The 26,342-nt window shown below is 38.6% G+C and overlaps 1 protein-coding gene across 1 annotated transcript; it reads left to right on the plus strand.

Moving 5' to 3' along the window:
• Positions 1-4,214: 4,214 nt before the first annotated feature.
• LOC114301774 (serine/threonine-protein kinase PBL27) lies at positions 4,215-25,794 on the plus strand. Its single transcript, XM_028246737.2, has 5 exons — positions 4,215-4,847; positions 5,575-5,786; positions 6,019-6,208; positions 23,637-24,028; positions 24,520-25,794. Exons 1-5 carry the CDS (start codon positions 4,718-4,720, stop codon positions 25,120-25,122), a joined length of 1,527 nt encoding a protein of 508 aa, XP_028102538.2. The 5' UTR covers positions 4,215-4,717; the 3' UTR covers positions 25,123-25,794.
• Positions 25,795-26,342: the final 548 nt, after the last annotated feature.

Here is a 26,342-nt window from a genome sequence, read left to right on the forward strand (position 1 = left end):
AAAAAAAACAATTCACATATAGGGGCTCATAGAAAAAGCCATTCAAAAATTATATATTTTGATTCCATTTGGTTTAGTTTTAAAATTATGATTTGAGTGTGAAATTGTGAATTAAGTTTTAAAAAGAAAAAATTTGTTTAGTTATGAATTTTGAGTTTTTGAATTTTGAATTAAAAAAAAAAATTTTGAGTTTTAAAAAAAGTTTTGAGTTGTATTTTGAAATTTTTTGAATTTATTTTTTAAATATTTAAAAATGCTTTAAAAAAATTTATTTCTTTATTTTAAATCTATAATTTTTATTTAAATATTTTTTTATTTTAAATATTTTATTTTATTCTTAAATTTTTAATATTTAAACTCAAAATACAACTCCACACTTGAATCATAACTAAACACATAATTCAAAACTCAATTCAATTTTTTTTTTTCAAAACTCATAATCAAATTCTTTTCCAAAATTCTATTAAAAAATTTCAAAAAATATTTTTTTTGTTCTTTAAAATTATTTTTTATTTTACATTTTTTTGAAAACATTTTTTTTTTTAAGAAAAATATCTTTTTATTTTTTCAAACTATAATTTTTGTTATTATTTTTAGGGTAAATTACAAACACACCCCTTGACCCCTTAAGGTTTACTTAAATTACAAATTATCCCATGTGGTTTTAGAAATTACATTATGCCCCCTAAGATTTCTAATTTCATAACAAATAGATACTTTTATTAATAAATTATCAAGTTAATTAATAGTTTTTAATAGTGTTAAAATTATATTTCAATTAATAATTCAGATAATTTTATTATTGTATAGGTAAACAGTTAGAAATTTTACTTTTTCAATTAATTCTGTTAAATAAAAAATCCTGACTGGGAGGTATTTGTAATCTTTCAAACCGCAGGGGACAATTCATATTTAAGCAAACCTCAGGGAGTGTATTTGTAATTTATCCCTTTTTTTTTAAGTATTGGCCAAATAATTTGTTATGATATAGATATATATATATATATATATATGGCGATTCAATTTTTTTCTAATTTTTTTTAAAAAAATTAAATATTTAAAAAAAATTCAATTTTTTTTAAAATAGTTTAAAAATATTATAAAATAAAAATTATATATACAAAATAAAAAATAACATTTTTAAATATTTAAAAAAAAAAGCAACACACAAATGTATGAAATACAGTACACATTAAAATACATAAATAAATATTTAAAATATAAAATATTTACTCCAAAAAATTAAATTAATTTTTTTTAAATATTTAAAAATATAAATCTAAAAAATTTCAAAATACAACTCAAAACTTTTTTTAAAACTCATAAACAAACAAATTTTTTCTTTTCAAAACTCATAACTCAAAATATGATTCCACACTCAAATCATGATTTTAAAAATAATTTTAAAAAGAAAAATTAAAAAAATTGATTTTTCACATAGAATTTTGAAATGAATTTTGAATTGTGTGTTTGGTTATAAGTTTTAAAAATAATTTTTAATTGAGTTTTGAGTTGTGTATTTGATTATGAGTTTTGAAATTTTTTTATTGGAACTACGAGTCCAAAACTAAACCAAACACCAACTTTGATTTTCAAAAAGAGTTGGGTTTCCCTCATATGTATATATCAAATGAAAATATATAAGGAGTTCATGGTACTCATCACGAGTTCCGTTTCGATTATTCGAACAGTTCAATTTGTAAGATCCTCAATATATATCATTCATAAAAAAATGATATCCATTCAATAATCGTAAAATTTTTATTTTGTCATATTTATCTCTAAAAAATTGATAGTCTATTTTTAAAAATGTATTTGCCATCCATTTTTTAAGTTACAAATACAATAAAACGAAAGGTTGCGATTGTCAGATTGAAATAATTTTTTATGTATAATATACGTTAAGGACCTTACAAAATTAACAACTTAGATCATTGAAATGAGACCAGTGGTTGGTCCCACGGGCCCTTTTGAATTTTAAATTGAGATGTGAATATGAGAAAAGTCAAACTTTGTGAAAATTAATTCAATTGTGAGATGCATGATATAAAATTGATTTTTTTTTTTTTTTTTATAACTCAGAATTCCCCTCCTCCCCCCCCAAAAATAAGGATAAACTACCAATAGGTCCTAATAGTTAGACTTAATTCCCATTAAGTCCTATTGAAATAAGTCTTGGTAAAATTGTCGCTAAAAATAATTTTTTTGTGATAATTTTTATATGTCGCTAAAAATTGATAATTAGTGACTTTTTTTTGTTATGATTTTTATAAATTGTCGCTAAAACTTATAATTAGTGACTTTTTTTATGACAAATTTTTTCATAAGACCTATTAGATAATAAATTCACTTATTAGGACTTACACGTAATTACTCAAAATATAATAATAATAATAATAATAATAATAATAATAATAATAATAATAATAATAATAATAATTCCATCTTCAATTTTAGGAAAATTTACATTGTCAATTTGGTTTACCATTACAGATTAGGGTACCGTCCTTTCTATAAAAAAAAATTAAAAAAAAACAAAAGATTAAGGTACCGTACCACAATTGTTTTATTTTTTTATTTTTGTGTTTTTCAAATATTTTTATTGGCCCAAACGGCTCAACACAAAAATGGTTTTCAAATTTTTTTTTTTTATATTAATGTAATATTGGGCTACGCATCCAAGCCCAATGTGTAATGGTTTTGGGAAAGTGTCAAGGTATTGGGAGTATGGGCCTAGGCAAACAATCTACTTGAAAAATTAAAAAAAAAAACAAAACAAAACAAAAAACTTGGTTTGTTTTTTAAAATATTTTTGAATGATTTTTTTATTTATTTTTAGTAAATTTTTTCATATTTCAATTTAATTTTTTAAATGCTATGGATCTAAATGCTTCTAAAAACTTTAACAAATAATTAAAATATAAATAAAAAAATTCAATAAAAATAAATTTAAAAAATTGTTTAAAAATAATTTTAAAAAAATCAAACCAAATTTTTTTTTAAAATGGTATGGAATTTTCCTTAGTTGGAATATCAGACTCGACCATCTAGTCCCGTCCAGTATGAGTCTATTTTAGATTCGTCTTGATAATTTAAATTATTCATTTTATAAGGTCATTCGAATAAATCATGCATATCAAAATTCAAATTGATCGAATATTAGAAACTATTTCATCATATTACATTTGTCTAAAAAATAATTAATAGACAACATAATTTTAAAAATAATCCGTTACATATTTTCAAACAAACGTGATCCGATCAAATAATTCTCGATATTCAATTGACCTAATTATTGATATATATTATATTTTTAATAAATTTTATAAAATAAACAATTTATGTTATCTAGACGAGGCCAAAATAGGTTCGCAATAAGTTAGATTGCAAAGTCCAATTGAATTATTGAACAGGAGAGAATCTAATTTATTAAGTGTGTTTGGTTTCAATTTTTTAAATTTAATTTTTTGAAAATTAATTTTTTTATTTTTCGTGTTTTTTTTTTATTTTTAGTGAATATTTTTAAAATTTTAAGCAATTATTTTAATTTTTTAGATGCACCTTATTTAGATGTATAAAAAATAAAATATTTGTGAAAAAATATTTTAAAAAATTAATAAATACATAAAAATACAAAAAAAAATGTACTGAATTTTTATTTTTTAAAAATTTTTAGATGAATTTTTATTTTTTTTTTAAGATTTTTTTATAAATATTATACCTTTTAAGTATATTTATGTTAAGTGTGTCTAAAAATTACAAAAAATGCTTAAAATATTAAAACAATCAGTGAAAACAAAAAAGAAAAAAGAAAAATAAAAAAGTACAATTTTTTAAAATGTGAATTTTAAAAATCAAAACAAAACAGAGTGATGAATTTCAAAAATTAATTCAAACAAAAGAGGCTCATTGGATCAAAGAGGACCACGACAACTTTTTACCCACCTCCCATCATCACCATCCCATCAAACGGTCCAAAGCCATATGATCACTCAAAACCCAGAAATCTCAACCGTAGGTCATCTTTTACTACACTCTTACAAAGTATTTATTTAAATTTTTAAAACGTGTTAAAAAATGTCAATGACAAAGTGTTAGAGTGGGACATAACCTCTCTCCGACCGTGTTGATGCTTTTTTTTTTTTCAATCCAAAGCCGTAATTTCTCCGTATTTTAGGGGCTATAAAGCAAAAGAGAAAAGGTGAGAACACCCAAAAAGCAAAGTGGCATTTCCGTAGATTCCAAGAAGACATTCACTTAATTATCTTTTACCCCCAAAACTTTAACACTTATTTCACTTTCACCCCCATATTTCTATGTATTTCCATACATGTAAATTCTCAGACATATATATAATGTAATATTATAGTATTTTATTTTTATTTTTTTTTATGTCTGAATATTTTTTCAGCGTTTCTTTACCTTCTATTCAACCCATCAAATTCTTCGATTTGGTGATCTGCTTTCTCATACAAGAAAAGAAAGAAAAAAAAGGGTTGTTGATCTTTGTTCTTGAGCTAATTGAGTTCACTGATAAGTGACTAATGGCTGAAAATTTTTCAGTTTGGATTCTAGACAAAGAAAGGAGTGATTGATTGGGATTTTTTCATTTTTGGAAGATGAGTTTGTGAGATGATGATGATGAGAAGTGATTGTTGGAAGGGTTGAGTATATATTTTGGGGGTTCGGTTGTCTCTTTGATTTGTGAGGATTTGATATGGGTGGGTGTTTTGAATGCTTTGGATCATCAAACAAGGATGGGAATGGTGTGAAAGAAGTGGCAAAGAAGGATTCTGAAAAGGAAGCTTCAACTGCTCAGTCTCAACATGTGAGCAGGGTTAGTTCAGGTAAACGCCTATTCTCTCTGTTCTTGTTTTTGAAAATTGCTTTCTTGGAAATATTTGCTGATGGGTTTTATTGGGTTTTGTGTTTCTTGATTGTTTGGACTAGTTTGTATGCTTTAGGTTTGTTGAATTTTGTTTCGTTGATGATATATGGATGCCGGGTGGTTGTTAGAATTTTCTGTTAGTTTGATCTGATTCATCCATGACTGTTTGTTTCATTGGGTGTTTCCTGAATTGGGTTTTCTAGGGGTTTTTTTTTTTTTTTTTTTTCCTTGTTGGTCTGTGGATTTGTTTGTGGTTCTTGCTATTTGATTGATCACTGATGTGTTGTGTTTGAGGGAAGTGTTTTGGAGATCTGCTAGTTTTTGGATTTCCATACATTTTGCTTTCATATAGTGAAATTTTCTATTTGTTTACTAGTTGCCAAGTTACAACAAAATGGATGTTTATGAGTGCCTTAAAAAGGACAATTTGGACCTAATGCCTAAGTAAGCCGGAATTGAAAGTTGGCATATAGCTAGTGGTAAAATGTTGTTTGGCATATGGCCAATTTCGTGTAAAAGTATCAAGATCAAGTAACCTTTAATGCAAAGGCAATTAAAAATTCCAAATGAGTAGGATTATACTTTGTACTTATGATTGCATTCTATTTGGTGTATAACAAGAAGATAGTTATATCTTTGTTCATTGTTTGTCCCTTACACTGTATCTGATTCTCTTATTTTTCTAGACAAGTCAAAGCTGCGGAGTGGTTCTGATTCCAAGAAGGATCCTAAAAAAGAACCAGCAGTTCAAAAAGCTGGACCAACAGCACATATCGCTGCACAGACATTTACATTTCGTGAGCTAGCAACTGCCACAAAAAATTTTAGGCCAGAGTGTCTTCTGGGTGAAGGTGGGTTCGGACGTGTTTACAAGGGGCGCTTAGAGACCACAGGGCAGGTCAGTTTTGATTGATTGAACACTGATGTCATGACCACTACAACATTTCTATTCCGTTTTGCTTTTCTCTGTACAATATTTTAGGATTTAGATATGAAGTATCACAAGAACTCCCACAATTTTTGAAGATTTTACCTCCAAACTTTCCATTTGTAAAATATAAGTGTGATATTAAACATGTCCAGTTTTCACTTTAATGATGTTTGGTTGTTTGAGATAATGATATTTGCAGGTAGTTGCTGTGAAACAGCTTGATCGAAATGGCCTTCAAGGAAACAGAGAGTTTTTGGTGGAGGTTCTTATGCTTAGCCTCTTGCACCATGAGAACCTCGTCAATTTGATAGGCTATTGTGCTGATGGGGACCAGCGGCTCCTCGTTTATGAGTTTATGCCATTGGGATCATTGGAGGATCATTTACATGGTTAGATTTTCATGCCTTTGTGTAGCAGTTATAATACCATATTATAAGATAACCCTTTATCTTTGTGTGTGTAGTTTACTTGTGATATTTTTTTTTATTTTAACACGAAACTAATCAATGCATACTCAGGAAGAGTTGTTTTTAGTTTGTATACTACTGCATTATACTTAAATGGTTCTTGGGGTTGCAATATTATTCATTACATGATGACATAGATTGATCTGAGGTTAAATCATTGACTGTATTAGCCTTTAGGACTTCAGTATCCGACATGTTAGTGAAAAATTCAGTTTGCGTTCTTCTGAGACATAAGCAAACATGTAAGCTGAGAGGGTAATTGATACTTATAAATTAGGCCGAGCTGGGTAATGGGCCGTTACGGGCCACGTTACGAAGGACTGGATAAAAAGGCCATGAAGTTACTCCGGCCCAAGAGAGGCCATGAAGTTACTCCGGCCCAAGAGAGGTGTAAAGTTACTCCGGCCCAAGAGAGGTATAAAGTTACTCCGGTCTGAAAGAATCTTGAGGTTACTCCGCTCTAAAGGAAGCTTTGAACATAGCTCGGTTGCCGTACTCGAAGTTAGCCCGGTCTTGGCTTATCGAGGTTATCTCGGCTAGAACCTTGCTTTTGATAGCTCGGTCTGATAACACCATGGTTGGCGCTAGGAGAAACCTGGGTAAGAGCAATGAATAGAAGAGCCGAACTAAAGTTAGCTCGGTCTAGTCTGCGGCTTAGCATAAGCCATGCTTACCTCGGTCATAGTGGAATCCGACCATGGTAAAACCATCTCACTTGGTTTAAGCAGTGAGGAGGGTGTTGAAGGATAAGCATTATCTTTCAGGAGTATGAATCCTAAGAGGACTCTACATAGAAGAGTAAGAGTCCTACTTGGGTTGTGCCACACGGAACCTATAAAAGCTCACAAATATCACCTATGGGGAGGTAACACACAACTTTGATACACAGAGCTTTTTGTCTACTTGTCTATTTTGCTGACTTAGGCATCGGAGGGGTTTCCGGCACACACCCGCCGACTAGCTCACGTTTCTGTTTTCAGGAAGTAAAGCAACGACCTTTGGAGACGCATAGACTTGATCAGTAGGATTATACAAGAAGGTTTATTTCTTTCCCGTACAATTGGCGCCATCTGTGGGAAGTCAGACAAGAACAAAACCTCTTGATCAAGCTTCTCCTTTATAGAAGCAATGGCGCACAACGAAGATTTGCCGCATTCCGCCATCGACGGACAAACACCAGAGGGGGATGCAAGGCGCGAAGGCCTACCTTCTATCCCTCCCATGGCGGACTTGGAGCCACAGCGACAAAATCCCAGGAGGGATACAAGGGGGAGGAGGCGGACTAACAGCCCCCGTCACTCTCGTTCACGAAGTCCTGACAGACAAAGGCGGAGGATTGATCCTCAAGTTCTGGAGGACCGCGTAAAGGAGCAAGATGAATTAATAAGGCAGATGGCGGCGGACATGGAGGCCATGAAGCGCCAGATAAAGGGAAAAAGAGTGGCGACAGGAGAGGGACGCAAAAGCAAAACGCCCCATCGCCGCTCAGAAGACCGTGGAAGGTATTCCACACCATCACAAGCAGAAAGTAAGAGCCTCAGGACAGGCGATACTCAATCCAGAACCTCCAGAGCTCATTTCTCCAGGTCTGAGAGAACGAGATCATTGAGGTCTTACACAGAAGGAAGTACCTATCAACCCTCGCGCTCGCACCAGACATCATCCAGGCAAACGGAGTTGCCCAAATCATCCGATTTGCGGATCATGCTAGAAAAAAAGGGGGTGCAAGGCGCGAAGGCTTACCTTCTATCCCTCCCATGGCGGACTTGGAGCCACAGCGACAAAATCCCAGGAGGGATACAAGGGGGAGGAGGCGGACTAACAGCCCCCGTCACTCTCGTTCACGAAGTCCTGACAGACAAAGGCGGAGGATTGATCCTCAAGTTCTGGAGGACCGCGTAAAGGAGCAAGATGAATTAATAAGGCAGATGGCGGCGGACATGGAGGCCATAAAGCGCCAGATAAAGGGAAAAGGAGTGGCGACAGGAGAGGAGTGCAAAAGCAAAACGCCCCCTCGCCGCTCAGAAGACCGTGGAAGGTATTGCACACCATCACAAGCAGAAAGTAGGAGCCTCGGGACAGGCGATACTCAATCCAGAACCTCCAGAGCTCGTTTCTCCAGGTCTGAGAGAACGAGATCATTGAGGTCTTACACAGAGGGAAGTACCTATCAACCCTCGCGCTCGCACCACATCATCCAGGCAAACGGAGTTGCCCAAATCATCCGATTTGCGGATCATGCTAGAAGAAAGGGCACGTTTGAAAGAAGATACTAGGGCGCGCGACCCTCGCAGGGTATCTGCCCTTCAGTGGTTGGCTCCTCGGACGCATGGAAGCGTCAAGGTTGGAATGTCATTACCGCACCCTGCCTACGAACCAACGGACAAAGCATTAGCAAGGCTGCAGACCTCGTCGTTCGTTCCGGCAATAGAAAACGCGCCCCTACCTTCAGGCTTCCTTCAGTCCAAATTTACCACGTACGAGGGGAAGACGGACCCCTATATACACCTAAGCCACTTCCGCCAGGTTATGGCGGTATATCGGCGAAACGAGGCTTTGATGTGCATCATCTTCCCATCAAGCCTTGGTGATCTAGGTTTAACTTGGTTCGAAAAACTTCCAAAAGGCAGCATAGCCTCCTGGGCACAATTGGCGGAGGCGTTCGTCACAAGGTTCAGAACAAACACCAAAACCCCGGTGGAGATTGACCAGTTACTCTCCATCGACATGAGCAAAAAGGAGACACTAAGATCCTACAATAGTCGCTACTGGGAGACATTCAACCAGATTGGGGACTGTCCCACCAATCTCGCCATTGCACAGTACAAAAGAGGCCTTCCAGTCGGAAACAGACTAAGGGACTCAATCACCATGACACCGCCCCTCACCATGGAGGCCTTGATGGAAAGAGTGCATCAGCACATCAGGGTGGAAGAGGATGGCGCCCGTGCTAAGGCAAAATCTGGCACGACTACTGTACCAGATAAAAAGACCACAGCAAAGATCAACGCGGTAGAACGTCCAAACAAAAACGGACGAGGCAGGCGGGACAACGGAGAAGACCAGGATAAAAAATGGTTGAGAATCCGTACTGCCATAACCACGGTATTCAAGAAGCCGATCTATCGGATTCTGAGTGAAATACGCGATGAACCTTTCGTCAGATGGCCAGCTAAGCTAGGAGAAGCACAGAAAGACTACGACGAAAGGTCACGATGCACCTTCCACAAAGAAAAGGGGCACCGCACTGAAAATTGTATGCCATTGATAGGGGTGAGCATGGTCCGGATTGGACCGGATTGGGATAAAACCAAGACCAATCCGTTATTTACGGTTCCTAAAAAATTGGAACCAATCCAATCCGTTTAAATCATGGAACCAATCCGAACCAATCCATTTAAATACGGATTGGATCGGTTTAGGACCACGGATTCACATAATTAAATAACAAAAATATATATATAACACTTGAATTTCATAAAAATATAAACATAGCGCTATATTAGTTCCATAATAGCAACATGTTTTTCTATAATAACGACATACTGTTCTAGAATTTAAACAACCATAAGAAAACTGGTTTCACCATAAGTATTTAGACCATTGCAAATTAAAACTTAAAACTAACAAACAAAAGTAATAAAAGAAGATATTATACGATTTTAGGTTTGAGTTTAGATTTTACATAGAATAAGAAAAGATACTATGGGGGAGGATGTATAATAAAAATATAGACTATTTGTATACGGTCCGGATCGGTTCCAATCCGGAACCGTGGGATTCAATCCGGAACCAATCCGTGAACTACGGATTTTTAATTATTCAATCCGGAACCGAACCACGGATTCAAAAAACCAATCCAAACCTATCGGATTGGACTGGACTGGATCGGATTACGGATTTCACGGATTCCTTGCTCAGCCCTAGCCATTGAAACAGCATCTGGAGGAGTTGGTGGCAGCCGGTCACTTAGATAAATACATTGAAGGAGGGACGCAACCAGCCCCCCAGGACCCACAATAACCCCAATGGAATGCCAATTGACGCCCCACCTCAAGGTGTGATCAATGTAATACATGGGGTATTCGAACCTGAGCGTATATACGAGCTCAAAGAATCGATCAAGAAGGCTGAGCACTTAAGGGAGGTACTAAGTGCCCAACCTACCATCAAAAAGGGGAGAACAGAGGCCACAAACATCATGTCTTTTTCAGACAAGGACTTGGAGAGAATATATTGCCCTCACAACGATGCACTAGTCGTCACCCTCCGCATCAAAGACTATGACGTCAAGCGAATTCTGATAGACCAAGGTAGCTCGTGTGAGATAATGTACTACGACACCTTCAAACAACTGAAATTGGAGGACAAAGACCTGGCACCAGCTGTATCCCCCCTGATTGGATTCAACTCAATGCCAGAATGGCCAGTCGGCAAAATCATTCTTCCAGTCAGGGCAGGAAGCGTGACAAAACAAGTGGAATTTTGGGTATTGAAAGTCCCTTCCACTTACAACATAATCTTGGGAAGAACATGGCTCCATGCCATGAAATCAGTAGCATCATCCTACCATCAAGTAATGCGGTTCCCCAACGGAACTGGAGTAATTGAAGAGGTCTTTGGGGACCAGATTATGTCCAAGCAATGCTTTGTCACAGCTAATGGTAGCCGCGTTGCCAAGGGATATGTTCATTCGGTGGAAGAACCTGAGAGTAATGAACTGTTCGCAGATGTCGGCAGAGCAGCTGATCAAAAAGCGGTGGAAGATTTGGTAGAGGTAATAATAGATGAAAAGAACCCGGATAAGTTCTTTTTGCTTGGTTCGTCGTTGTCCAGCACTGAGAGATTAGAGGTCTTGGAATTCTTAACCTCTAACATTGAAGTGTTCGACTGGACGCCCTACGACATGCCAGGCATTGATCAAAATTTCATCTGTCACCAACTCAATGTCCACCCATCTGCCAGACCAATCATTCAGCGCACTCGCAGATCGGCACTCCACCACGCCGAGATAGTGGCAGAAGATGTGGGAAATCTGTTAGAGGCAGGAGCTATCAGAGAGGTGCACTACCCCAGATGGATTTCCAACACAGTCGTGGTACCAGAGAAGAATGGCAAATGGCGTGTCTGCGTCGACTATAAGACAGTCAACAAAGCATGCCCAAAGGACAGCTTCCCCTACCACGGATAGATCAATTAGTAGACCTAACAGCGGGGCACAACCGGCTTAGCTTTCTGGATGCATACAGAGGCTACCATCAGATTGCCATGTACGAACCAGACCAGGAGGTCACGTCCTTTACCACCCCAAGAGGACTGTATTGCTATAAAGTCATGCCCTTTGGCCTAAAGAACGCAGGGGCAACATTCCAGAGAATGGTCACCAAGATGTTTGAGCCGTTGTTAGGCAGAACAATGGAGGCTTGCATCGACGACATGGTGGTCAAAAGCAAGGACGAGAACGGCCATCTAAGGGACCTAGGTGAGATGTTCCAGATTCTGAAGAAACACAAGTTGCGCCTTAATGCATCAAAGTGCGCGTTCGGTGTAGGATCTGGCAAATTCCTAGGCTTCTTGGTGACCAACCGAGGTATAGAGGCAGACCCCTCCCAAATCAAAGCTATTCAGGATCTGGAGAGGCCTAACTCAGTAATAGAAGTACAGCATTTCACCGGCATGGCTGCTGCACTCAACCGATTCATCAGCCGGTCGTCAGACAGACTACGACCATTTTTTCAAGCATTAAAAGTCAAGTTCGAGTGGGACGAAGAATGCGACCGCACTCTGGAAAGCTTAAAAGAATACATGTCTTCTCCACCACTGCTAGTCACCCCAATACCTGGAGAAGAACTCTTCCTATACCTGGCAGTCTCTCAGCATGCAATTAGCGCAGTGTTGGTTCGCGCGGAAGGAATCCAACATTTGCCCATCTATTATGTCAGCAAGACGTTGCTGGGTGCCGAAACAAAGTATTTGCCACTGGAAAAACTGGCATTGGCCTTGATGATGGCCTCAAGAAAGTTATCACACTACTTTCACGCCCACACTATAGTCGTCCTCACAGCTTTCCCATTAAAAGCTTTGTTTGAGAAGGCAAACTTTTCTGGGCGAATCTTGAAGTGGGCAGTAAAGTTGGGACAATTCGACATCAAGTTCCAACCCAGAACCGCAATAAAGGCCCAAGCTTTGGTAGACTTTGTCGCAGAATTCCCCCCAGGAAGTCATCATATCTGCCAGTTGACCTGACTGATACAACCAAACCAGGGATAGAAGTTGACGCCGAAATAGCGCAATCCCTGGTACAGAATATTCAGTCAGACCCGAAGGCAGACCAGAGTAAAGACAGCAAGGAAGAAGCAAACCATGCTACACCAAGCCAAGACTCACCAACAAATAAAGACTTGGTACAATCAAATAGCAAGGAGCAGACAGCAAGCATGGACCTTGAAAAAAACACCCGTAACATTCTTGACACCACGACATCATCTGACCCCTCCACTTGCTGGAAGTTGTTCGTTGGTGAGATGTGAAAGCTCTTTGTGGATGGAGCATCCAACCGGCATGGTGCAGGACTTGGCATAGTCCTCATCTCACCAGACGGCCTGGTTGTGGAGCAAGCAATCAACCTTGGCTTCTCAGCATCAAACAACGAAGCGAAGTATGAAGCACTTCTTGCAGGACTCAAATCAGCATTCTACATGAAGGCCACCGAATTAATGGTCTACAGCGACTCACAGCTAGTGGTAAACCAAATTTCTGGCGACTATGAAGCAAAGGATGACAGGATGGCCAAATACCAAGAATTGGTCAAAACAGAGATCAAGAAATTTGAAGTAGTAAGGATAGAACAGATTGGCAGGGAGGAAAACAGCAGAGCAGAGGAATTAGCAGGCTTTGCGTCAATGGCAGATACATCCATCCCTCACCCACTACTAATTGACTACCTACCAAGGCCAAGCATTGAAGACCCCGAAGTAGAAGAGGTATGTTGCGCCGAATTAGGCCCCTCATGGATGGATCCCATTATACTGTTCTTAAAATATGGCATCTTACCGGAAGACAAGAAAGAAGCCAACAAAATTAGAGCAAAGTCATAGCGATTTTGGCTCTCCCCATCTATGGCATTGTACAAAAAGTCATTCTCAGGACCTTATCTAAAGTGTGTCCACCCCAGTAAAGTAGAAACATTCTTGTTCGAAATACATGAAGGGGTGTGCGGAAGCCACCAAGGAAGAAGATCGTTAGCTTGCAGAGCCATTTCGCAAGGATACTGGTGGCCATACATGCAAGCTGACTCAGAGAAGTATGTGAAGAAGTGCGAGAAATGTCAGAAGTTTGCACATCAAATACATCAGCCAGCCAGAGAACTCCTACCATTGACCAGCCCATGGCCCTTTGCAATGTGGGGCTTAGACATAGTAGGACCACTTCCAACAGCACCCAGAAACAGAAAGTTCTTTCTCGCAGCAACAGACTACTTCACAAAGTGGGTGGAAGCAGAAGCATTGGCATCAATCAAAGAAAAAGATGTGAAGAAGTTCGTCTGGCAGAATATCATTACTCGATTCGGCATACCTAAAGCCCTAATATCAGACAACGGCACCCAGTTTGATGGCAGAATCTTAAGAGGCTTTTGTGAAAAATACAAGATAGAATTCTACAATTCTACACCAGCATATCCTCAAGCAAATGGCCAAGCAGAAGCATCAAACAAGGTTATCTTGGATGGACTGAAGAAAAGGTTAGAGAAGGCAAAAGGCAAGTGGGCGGAGGAACTTCCTCATGTTTTATGGGCTTACCGCACCACACCTCGACGTTCAACAGGAGAAACACCATTCTCCTTAGCCTACGATATGGAAGCAGTAATCCCACTGGAAGTTGGCCTCCCCACAATTAGAAGCGAAAATTTTGATCCAGACTTGAATGGAGAAGCCATAGCATTGGAGTTCGACCTCGCCGAAGAAAGAAGAGAAAGAGCACTGGTTCACATTGCCTCATACCAACAAGAGTTATCCAGGAAATACAACAAAACAGTGCATCCAAGGCAATTCAAGATCGGAGATTGGGTGCTGCGCAAAGTGATGGGAAACACCTTGGTACCAGGAGATGGCAAGCTAGGGCCTAATTGGGAAGGTCCTTACAAAGTGGTTGGGTTAGCAGGCAAAGGGGCATACCACCTAGAAGACAAAGACGGCAAAGCAATCCCTAGGCCATGGAACACCCGCCAATCTCAAGTTATTTTATTTTTAACTTTCCTCTTTCAAACATGTGTAATTTTTTCTTTCCTCAATAAAACAAGTCGATTCTTTTCAGCATAGTTGTTTTCTGTAAAAAGTTAGTTTTAGTGACGTTAGGAACATTGCAAACATTTTATTCTAAGCTGGCTGGAAAAACCAACTTAGAGGTTGGCTAGATTAAACCAACACCCCTCCTAAGCCCAGGATAAGGATCCAGGCTGCAGGACGTTTGGTCGGAATAACCAAACACTTTACTTTAGGTTTGCTGGAAAAACCAACACCCTTCCTAAGCCGAGGATAAGGATCCAGGCTGCAGGACGTTTGGTCGGAATAACCAAACACTTTACTTTAGGTTGGCTGGAAAAACCAACACCCTTCCTAAGCCCAGGATAAGGATCCAGGCTGCAGGACGTTTGGTCGGAATAACCAAACACTTTACTTTAGGTTGGCTGGAAAACCCAACACCCTTCCTAAGCTCAGGATAAGGATCCAGACTACAGGACGTTTGGTCGAAATAACCAAACACTCTACTTTAGGTTGGCTGGAAAAACCAATCTAGAGGTTGGCTGGACTAAAACCAACACCTAGTACTCTTTAGCCGAAGTAAGGACATCGGCTAAAAGAGTTGTTGGCTGAATTAAACCAACTCTTAGTACTCTTTAGCCGAAGTAATGACATCGGCTAAAAGAGTGGTTGGTTGGATTAAACTAACTCTTAGTACTCCTTAGCTAAAGTAAAGACATCGGCTAAAGAGTGGTTGGCTGGATTAAACCAACTCTTAGTACTCTTTAACCGAAGTAATGACATCGGCTAAAAGAGTGATTGGCTGGATTAAACCAACTCTTAGTACTCTTTAGCCGAAGTAAGGACATCGGCTAAAGAGTGGTTGGCTGGATTAAACCAACTCTTAGTACTCTTTAGCCGAAGTAAAGACATCGGCTAAAGAGTGGTTGGCTGGATTAAACCAACTTTTAGTACTCTTTAGCCGAAGTAAGGACATTGGCTAAAGAGTGGTTGGCTGGATTAAACTCTTATTACTCTTTAACCGAAGTAAGGGTATAGGCTGAAGAAAGGTTGACTAGATTAAACCACTCTTGGTACTCTTCAGCCGAAGTACGTATATCGGCTAAAGAGTGGTTGGCTAGTAAACTCAGTCAGATTGCTCAGCTAAGACCGGAATAAAAGTATCTCGGCCAAAAAATATTGTGTTTCGTTCAAGTTGCAATTAGAAAGCAAGCACAAACAGGAAAGCAAATCGAGATAACAGTTGGAACAAAAGAAGTCATTGACAAGACATTACAGTTACAAGCATACAGATCAAACCGGAATAAGCGTTGAGCAGAAAAGGTGATTTTCATTGATCAAATTCAAAACAAGTACAAAGGAGGGGCCACAGCCCGGTTACAAGAGCAAAAAGAAAAGAAAAGATACAAAATCAGTTAAAGAGATCGTCCAGATCAGCATCCAGCTCAACTCTGAGTCCGGTCTCAGCAGGAAGTTCGGTTGTAGCCAGAACTCGGTTGGGCTCGGTTGAAACAAGCTCCTTTGGGTTTGGCTCAGCTGGAGACACGACTATAGCATCAGGCGTTGGGGGATTGGAGATCGCTGGAATTGGAGGAGTAGGCTGGCGACCGGGCTGGGAGTCGTCTTCAGAAGAAGAGCCTTCATCTCCACCTTCTTCAAGAAATTGCTTCTGAAGGTCGGCAGCATACTCCGCCAGTGAGGCCGGAATAAAATACTGAGAAGCATTGTAGATTTCGGTTTCAGGCCCGCAACCGAGCTGCTCCACTACACCTCTCCAGCCGCACTTGAAGAACAAATCCTTTGCTGCTTCACATTGTTTGATATAAAGGGCTTCGCCCTCCTTGAAACCCCGGAGCTCGGCGTCTTCTGCCTTCTTCTTCAGCTCCGTTATCTCAGCGTCCTTCTTACCTTCGAGATTGACTAGCTCACGAAGGTACTTGTCCTTCATCACAGCTAGGGCCTTCTGTTTGTCTGCATCGACCGAGGTAACTAATCCGGTCAGACAAGCTACCTAGGCCTCTAGCTCGGCCGTTTTCTGGTAGGACTCCTTCAGTTCGGTTGTTTTTGCTTCAACCTTTTCCATGGCTTGCCTTGCTATGCTCCTGAGCTCCAACACCTTTTTATGCGCAATTTGGCCTTTTTGCACGGCCTGAAAAAGAAACTAATGTCAAAACCGAACAGAAAGTTGGTGATATTTAGAGAGACAAGAAGAACAACTTACCGGGATCATGGATTTCGTGGCCGAGCGGATGGCCTTTAGCTCGGTCAAGTTCTTGTGGTGCTCCATGTCAGCTAGGAGGCACACACTCTTGGCAAGGTTGAAAGCCATCAGATGGTCTTTTTCAGCGACAACTGAATCAGTGTCCTGAATATCATGGTTCTGGAAAGACAGTTTGGGTGCCCACTTGGAAGAGCTGGCTCGGTCGGCATGTTCCGGTTGCGAGCTCGGTGGTGGGCTTGGTGGCAGAGTGGTTTCGTCTTCATCAATTAAGCGTTGTTCGGTCTGGGTAGTACGGGCGCGCTTAGTTCGGCGTGATGAAGAAGGTTGTTGAGATGGAAGGGCCACTACTGTTTCTTGTGTTTGGTTTGGTGGTGGTACCTCGGCCCTGTTTGTCTCGGTCAAGAGAGCCTTGACTCTGTTCCTTTTGGCCATCTCTTCTTCAGCAGTCAGTGGGATTAGTATAATTTGTGGCAAGGTTGGGTCCGGTTTGGAGGCGTCCTCCAACAAAAAGTCAGTTACTCTGGCTTTTTGGCGGCCGCTGTATCTGTATGTCGGTTCGAAATTTAGAAGTTTGGCCCAACTTCTTTCTGGAAAACGTAGTGCGGCGCGGATAGTGTTCAGGTTGGGGTAACTGTACAAGGATTGAAGATGGGTTGAATCTGCATAAAGAAGACAAACTGTTAGTTCGGTTCAGGAGCAGGTAACCGAAATAAAACAAAGCATTCCAACAAACCAAAGTAATTATACCAGGTTCTCCTTTATTCCAGTTCATACTTCGGCCAGGGATCTGGGCTTGCTGGTCTTCAAAATTGCCAGACACCCAGAAAAAGTCATCATCATTCAAGTCTTTGTCCGGTGTGTCTTTTATTATTTTTTCTCGGCGACGGCGTATTCTAAGAGAGTAAACCCAGCGGTCTTCTTTTGACCCTATGGAGTATTGATGGAACAGTTCGACTAAGCCGAGGTTAATGCCAGCACGGCGGTTTAGCTCGGCTATGCCCATTATTATGCGGTATGAGTTAGTGGAAAGCTGGGTTGGGCATATTCTCGTTTGCCTAAGGAATTCACAAATTAAAGGTTGGACTGGAAATCTTAGTCCGGTTTCTATTATTGATAAAAGGGTAAAGGGTACAAAGCCCTGGTTTCCCCAAGGTATAACATCTTTTTTGGCTAAGGTTAGGTGGACATCGTCAGGGATGTTGTAATCCCTTCGGAATTCGGCCATGCCACCTGGTGTTTCTACTAAAAACCTATATTTACCCATTTACTCCTAAGTTATATATAAATTATGCTTGCTGCTAGCTCGGTCGGAAAATGTTGTTGTGTAGCTCGGTTGAGCGATCGAAATGAGTGCCTGGGCAACCTAAGTCTGCAAAGTGAAAAAACAGAAGTGTTAAACACAGATCTGTAGACCGTGCTACAAAGTAAAAACAAGTTAAGTCCAACTTCGGCTTTGTGAAATGTTGCAGGTCCTATCTCAGTTCAGCAAGGTGCTTGGTAGCTCGGTTGGGGCGAGTGATTTGTTAGATCGGTTGAAATTCTAGGGGCAGCTTTCTTAGTTCGGTCTGAACTAAGAGTGCTGGTTTAGCCCTAAGATGGTTCGGTCGGAATTAAGGCCTTCAAACACACTAAGTGCAGACTTAGTTCGGTTTGTTATCTCGGGTAAGATAAATCAAAAGATGGTTTTTTGACTTGTTAAAACTACTGGTGCAAGTGTTGGTTCGGTTGAATGGTCTGGCTAGACTTACACATAGCATAAACAGTATCCTAGTCTGGTTGCATTATGATTTTGGATCGAAAACCAGTGTTCTACAGGATATTACATGTATTCAAGTGTTCTATTGCTAAGCTTTTCCAGAAACATACGAATCAAGTAGAAAGAAAGAGTGTGTTTTGCAAAAACACACAAAACAAGATACAATGGATTGAACAAATACGAAAACAAGAAAAATAAAACAGATTTATAATGCTTACCTGATGAAGATCGAACAGCCTAGAGGATGGGAGCACACGGCAGCAGCAAAACACGAGCTTCATAGTTGCAAGGTTGAAGGACAGTGGAGGTTAGAAGAGAGAAAGAAGGAGATGAATGGTGATTCAAAATAGCAAGAGTTTGTTTTGTGTAGATGAAAGGACGAAAAGGCGGGAATTGTTCAAAAAACGCGAGGTACGAGGGCGGCGTGACAGCTGCCTTCAGTCAATAAGAGCATGCCACGTGTCCATGAAATAAGAAGCGTTTCAGTTGCTGTGATTGAAGAGACGTTTTGACCGGACAGGTACAATCCGGTGTGAATTTAGCTCGGCTGGAAAGGCTAAGATGGTTTTTTAGCCCGGCTGGAATGGCTAAATGATTTTAGCTCGGTTGGAATTCTGAAATTTTTTAGCTCGGTTGGTAACAGGTAATCCCTTTTATGCTACGCAGATGGAATTAAGGGGCAATTGAGAGGGTAATTTATACTTATAAATTAGGCCGAGCTGGGTAATGGGCCGTTACGGGCCACGTTACGAAGGACTAGGTAAAAAGGCCATGAAGTTACTCCGGCCCAAGAGAGGCCATGAAGTTACTCCGGCCCAAGAGAGGTGTAAAGTTACTCTGACCCAAGAGAAGTATAAAGTTACTCCGGCCTGAAAGAATCTTGAGGTTACTCCGGTCTAAAGGAAGCTTTGAACATAGCTCGGTTGCCGTACTCGAAGTTAGCCCGGTCTTGGCTTATCGAGGTTATCTCGGCCAGAACCTTGCTGTTTGATAGCTCGGTCTGATAACACCATGGTTGGCGCTAGGAGAAACCTGGGTAAGAGCAATGAATGGAAGAGCCGAACTAAAGTTAGCTCGGTCTAGTCTGCGGCTTAGCATAAGCCATGCTTACCTCGGTCATAGTGGAATCCGACCATGGTAAAACCATCTCACTTGGTTTAAGCAGTGAGGAGGGTGTTGAAGGATAAGCATTATCTTTCAGGAGTATGAATCCTAGGAGAACTCTACATTGAAGAGTAAGAGTCCTACTTGGATTGTGCTACACGGAACCTATAAAAGCTCACAAATATCACCTATGGGGAGGTAACACACAACTTTGATACACAGAGCTTTTTGTCTACTTGTCTATTTTGCTGACTTAGGCATCGGAGGGGTTTCCGGCACACACCCGCCGGCTAGCTCACGTTTGTGTTTTCAGGAAGTAAAGCAACAACGTTTGGAGAAGCGCAGACTTGATCAATAGGATTATACGAGAAGGTTTATTTCTTTCCCGTACATAAGCATACTTTTGCCTGTGCATGAATGGCTTCCTCAATTTTACAAATAGGTGGTATAGCTCTTAAATTGAGTGAAGCCTTATGAATGTACACAAATGGTTTGGTTTATGTCAGTCAAGGCTAGGATTTTGTCATTTGCCTAAATGATTTGGCCATGGAGTTTTTAAAGTGAGAGTGAGTGTGGGATCGGGTTATTTTGTTTTTTCTGATTTGTTGTAGGGGTGTTTGGATCTGTCTTTTTTCTTTTTTTGATTGTACAAGGCTTGTTCTCTAATACAATTTTCTTTGTTGCTAACTTGCTAATCAAAAAAGATTGCTAGAGACGAGGTAAATATTGGATTAGAATCTAAGTGGGCTCCTGTTTAAGTTCATCATTCTGAATGCCAAACACAGGTTCCTAATTGGTGATCCTTGAGGTGAAGTGATTGTTCAACGTTAACATCAAAAGACTATGATTAATTGCTCAAGCAACTAGGCTTGCATAAATGAGGGTTTTTTGCTGAAATGGTAGCATAGTTGAGCAGGCATGGCACATGTAAGAGAGCTGGCAAAAAGATTGAAATTCGGTTTTTAGAGTACAGTTAAGGAAGAAGAAAAAGGATGATTTTTCTGGAGAATATAAGCGACCATTGGCAATGGATAAACCCACTATTAGAAAAGCATTTTATAGGTGGGAATGCAGATATAAAGAAGTAGGATGATCAGATTTTAGCATGAATCATTCAGAAAATGTTAATGAATCACATCCATTTAGAATCTGGAATAGTGGTAGTTGTAGTTGAGCCTAGCTTGGTAGAGTTAGCTAGCACTAGCAGTGCCTTAAAAGTGGTATGTTGAATTTGACATGGTGATGACCTATGAAGCACGGGTACTCCAAAAATAGTGACGTACAAGTACCGGGTGCGGGTGTGGGTGCAGGTACCGGTACGGCGGTATGCGTACTGGGTACGGCAAAAAAAGGTCCGGTACGTTTGGTTGGTTTATTCGGGTACGCCATGGGTACGGCGTGGGTACACCAGGGCCAATTTTTTTTTTTTTTTTTTTTTTTCCTGCCCTTGGAGATTAGCATTTTTTTTTTTTTTTTTGTGGCCTTGCAGATCAGTAATTTTGATGTTTCTCTGTTGTCCTGTCTATCTGTAAATTGTATAATCATATCTGCAAATGATTTTGATGTTTTTAAAAAGCAATTTGAACCAAAAAAAATAACAAGGCCTATAAAGGATAGTTCTGTGTATAATTATGCATTATGCTTTTGCTTCAGATCCTCCTAGAGTTTCTTTATAAAATCTTTAATCATAACAAACTTTTAAAGTTTATGCACAAAACATTAAAAATTGATATTGTATTAGTTGATTAGTAGTTGTTGGGAATGATGCAATTTTATGTATTATGCAAATTGCAATTGATAACCTGCCCCAATTGAAAAAAAAAATTCCTTTATTGTTTGACAATTAACTTTAAATCTTTCTTTGGTCCCCTGTTATTTATTTGGTCTCACCTTATAAAAATAGCAAATTGATGAGCAAAAAGAAAGATTTTAAAAATAAATTATGATCACAAATTCACAGTGCATAACATGTCAAAGTGAGAGATTCCACAAATATTATTTTTAATGCTTAATGGTTTTAAATTATAGGAAAATAAGTAGTTCTTTTTTTAATTTTGATATTTAATTTTAATTTGTAGGTTGGATCCTTTAATCATAATTATATTTAAAAATAAATAAAAAAATATTGGCGTACCGCAGCCGTACCCGTATCGTATTTTTTTTGAGTTTTGCCGAATCAGCGTACCCGCACTCGTACCCACACCCGTGCTTCCTTGCGGTGTTAGTAGGACCTGTAGTTGATTTGACCTATTAGCACCCGTATTAGTAGCAGAGAACTTTGTATGGTGGTGGGTGGTGGTAGTAATTAATTTATGATCAAGTAGAAATCCCAATGGGTTGGCCTGGTGGCAAGGCCTTGGGTCTTGGGGATGTACTCCCTCCAAGGTTCAGGAATCGAAATGTCTTAGGTGCTAACAATTCCTTAGGGTCATTAGATTGGGGGAAAACCTTTGAATTAACCGTGGTGCATTTACGGAAAACTCTTTGCCGAGGGCCTATGCACCCCTGGGGATTAGTCGGGTTTTGATCCGGACATGCCAATGCCAATTGGAAAAACAAATAAAAATTTTTGATCAAGTTGAAATTTTATTAGCAATAACTCTTGCTCTTTCAGTTGAATTAGACAAAGTAGTAGCCACAACATTAGTCTAATTTGTTACCATAGTAGTAGTAGATGATGTAGTTTTTGGTGGTCTTACAGTAGTCTCGTAGTTACTTGTGTAATATTGGGGTTAGTAGTTGAAACCTATTATTGTCCTAATAGTTGAATTTGGTGTTGGTGTTGGTGTTTGTAGAATCCACTGTGTTGTATAGTATTTTTGGTGGTCTTACAGTAGTCTCCTAGTTACTTGTGTAATATTGGGGTTAGTAGTTGAAACCTGTTATTGTCCTAATAGTTGAATTTGGTGTTGGTGTTTGTAGAATCCATTGTGTTGTATAGTAGCAACAGTTGATCGTGTGATAGTGGTTGAGGAGGAAACTTTGTGGTGAACTTATAGTCTGAGAAGTATAAACCCTTCTAAGAAGGTGACATGTTTAAGTCAGCCACGTGTCGGATACTAACACTTGTCAGACACTTCCTGACACTTGTCACACACGTTTTTTAATTTTTTTAAATTAGAATACTATAAATGTAAACAAAATAACTTAGGATACAATGATAAAAGAAAAATAATATAGATTTATACCCTTTTTTTTTGTGATAAATTATATAGATTTATACCTTTTAATCCTCCATCTTTTTTAACTTTAGGAGTTAGTGTTATGTAACTTATGTTGCGTTTTATAATTATCTTTGAAAGAAATACTCATAATATATATATATATATATGTATATATAAACTATATATTTTATGTGTATCCTTCACGCACCGCGTCTTGCATTTTTTGAAATTTGTTTTCAGCCTCTCTGTGTCTATGCATCTTAGGTTCTAGTGGTAAAGGCATAGTAAATACTAAATTCTCAAATTTGGCATGTTGATATGAGTATACTGGAATATAAGGAATTTCCATAACGCATTTCATATGATTGTTGCATTTGCATTCCTATTCCTTAATAATTGGTCCTCATTTTAAAGGTTATACATTCATATTCAATATCCACTTATAATCGACCCATTATGAACTCACGTTTTGGCTGTCCCAACTGCCCTGATATTGTAGAACTGGCAGAGAAAGAAATTCTTGATTTAAATATATTACATAGTGTGTGATATTCTTACATAAGAACTTGTAAATTAGTAAGAATATAACTTAAATTATTTGAGATTTAGGAAAAAAATGGGATTTCTATCTCTCATACCAAATGTGAACTTCAAACAATTTTTAAAATTAAAGGATCCAACCGTTTAATTTGGGTACAAGTGTTGGACACAAATCCCTTACTTTTACCCTTGTCATGTTTAGTGGACATGTGTATATTGGGAGAATAGAAGAGTCCGAATTTTCTTCTAACGAGTGTGCTTTTTGTAAACCTACTCAATTATTTCATTTGATACTTGTTTTCAGATCTTCCACCTGGCAAAGAGCCGCTGGACTGGAATACAAGGATGAAGATTGCAGCAGGTGCAGCGAAAGGGCTCGAGTATTTGCATGACAAGGCAAACCCTCCTGTCATATACAGAGACTTAAAATCATCGAACATCCTTCTAGATGAGGGCTATCATCCCAAGCTATCTGATTTTGGACTCGCAAAACTAGGTCCAGTTGGTGATAAGACGCACGTCTCCACCCGGGTTATGGGGACGTATGGTTACTGTGCTCCTGAATATGCTATGACCGGCCAACTCACACTCAAGTCTGATGTCTACAGTTTTGGAGTCGTGTTTCTGGAGATTATTACAGGACGCAAGGCTATTGACAACACTCGGGCTCCAGGAGAGCATAATCTCGTTGCATGGGTAAGTTGTTCTCTTTATATTTCTATAGTATTATTATTTAGGGTTTAGTTGACTTCTTTAGCAATTAACACAAACCAAGAGATGAAATGTTGTCAATGTTATGATGTTCCACTGAATTATCATAGAAGTAGTGAATCTGTTTCCTTGTGTTTTTGCTTTTATTTTTTGTTTTTTTATTCTGGAAAAAAATGTTTCATTTTTATTTTCGCTTTCATTGTGTTTTTGGAAACAAGAATGGGTTGTTTTTAGAAAAAATTTCCGAAGAACAATTTTCAGAAATAATTTGCCAAGTGGGTTTTTTATTTCCCATAAAAGAAAACCAAAATGAAAACACAGCCAAACGAAGCGATTTTTTTTCTTTTAAATATTTGCTTTTCATTTTTGTGGGACATGGTTGTCGAGGTTATGCTGTTCTAGTGAATTAACATAAAAGTAGTTTTTTTTTTCCTTTTCCATTTCTGCTTTTCATTTCATGGGACACGGATTTGTAGGCACGGCCACTTTTCAAGGATCGCAGGAAGTTCCCCAAAATGGCCGATCCACTATTACAAGGTCGTTACCCAATTCGAGGACTCTACCAAGCACTTGCCGTTGCAGCCATGTGTTTGCAAGAACAAGCTGCTACGAGGCCTCTAATAGGGGATGTTGTGACCGCTTTGACTTATTTAGCTTCCCAAACTTACGATCCAAATGTACCCACTACTCCTAGGAACAAGGATGACAGAAGGAACATGGCAGATGGACTGGATAGTCCAGATGGGCCTCGACGTGGCGGACACCACGGCTCACCTTCCAACCATAAGAATTCTCCTGATTTCAGAAAGAGAGACTCTGTAAGGGAATTGAATACTGGAGCAGAGCTAGGAAGGAGCGAAACCAGTGGTGGGTCTGGGAGGAAATGGTGCGTGGATGAACTAGAACGTCAGGAATCTCAGAGAGACAGCCCAGCTAGTGCAGGAAGAGCAAGAGAGACTCCAAGGAACCGAGATCTCGACAGAGAACGTGCGGTTGCGGAGGCAAAAGTGTGGGGTGAGAATTGGAGAGAGAAAAAGCGGGCAAATGGGAAGGGTAGCTTTGACGGTACAAATGAGTAAATTGCAACAAAAACCCTAGTCATGTCACTTCGGCCTTTCTGGTGGCCATCATGAAGAAAGAAGAGAAGAGAATACGCAAAAATGTCATCCTTTACTGCTGCTTGTAGGGGTTGATATGAAACCGAATGCTTGAAGGAGAGGAACCTCATGGGGTCAGTGTTGTAGTTTTGGGCATTTTCAGGTAAACCCCACTGCATAATCTGGTATGCAAAATGTTAATTTATGTATTTAGGGTTTTTTTTCTTTTTCTTTTTCTTTTTCGTTTTCTTTTCTTTGTGAAGTTTATGATACAGGAGAGAAGCTTGGAAGATGTTTCATTTTGTAAGCCCATGTATTGTATGTGTAGCTGTGTGGGGAAAATTTAGTGGGTGTGGTGTGAGTCTCATTGTTCGATTGTTATGATGATGTGCTACTATGGATTTGAGTTGTTTGTGTTTTCGGCTTATACTAAGGGGGTTGATCGTTGTTGCGTCATTGTCCATCAAACAACCTCTCTGTTTCTGTGCATGCTTGCATCTGTGTAGGCTTGATTTTCTTGTGAGGGCTTGTAAATAGATTTAATTTTATCGAAGTTTCAACAATGTTTAATGTTTTCGATTGTCTCCGGAGTTTTATAACCTTCGAATTTTGTAAGACACAACATTGATTATGGTTCATAATTGATTTATTATATGATCTGCGTCATGTCATTGATTTGCATACCTATTTTGAATTGGGTTTCATGCTTCTTCCCTACATTTTAGTAGTCTATATTAGAGGCGTTTGTTTGGATTTCTTTGAACCAATTTATAGTTTTTAACTTTTAAAAAATTATATTAAACTTTTTTGTTAAATTTATTTTAAATAATTTTTTATTCTAGCAACGTATTTTAAGTCAAAAAAACTCACCACTTTCTTCTGACTATCAATTTATCCTGTAAACATATTAATTTATGATTATACTCTTAAATTTTTTTTTTTTTTAAAATAGAAAGTGACTATAGAATGTTATTATTATTTTTTATGATAAATGTAAACAAGTAGTGAATAACAAAAAATAAAAATTAATTAAAAAAATTATTTCACAACTTATTTAACAAACATTACTAAACAATTTAAATCTATAACTCAACAACTATACCAAATAAATTAACAACTTCTACTTAAAATTATAATCTATAATCTATTAAATTATAAATTGAAATCATAATCTATAATCTATTAAATTATATTCTATAATT

Source organism: Camellia sinensis, chromosome 7 (assembly GCF_055761805.1).
Source record: "Camellia sinensis isolate YWXY chromosome 7, ASM5576180v1, whole genome shotgun sequence".
In the NCBI taxonomy this organism is placed as follows: Eukaryota; Viridiplantae; Streptophyta; class Magnoliopsida; order Ericales; family Theaceae; genus Camellia; species Camellia sinensis.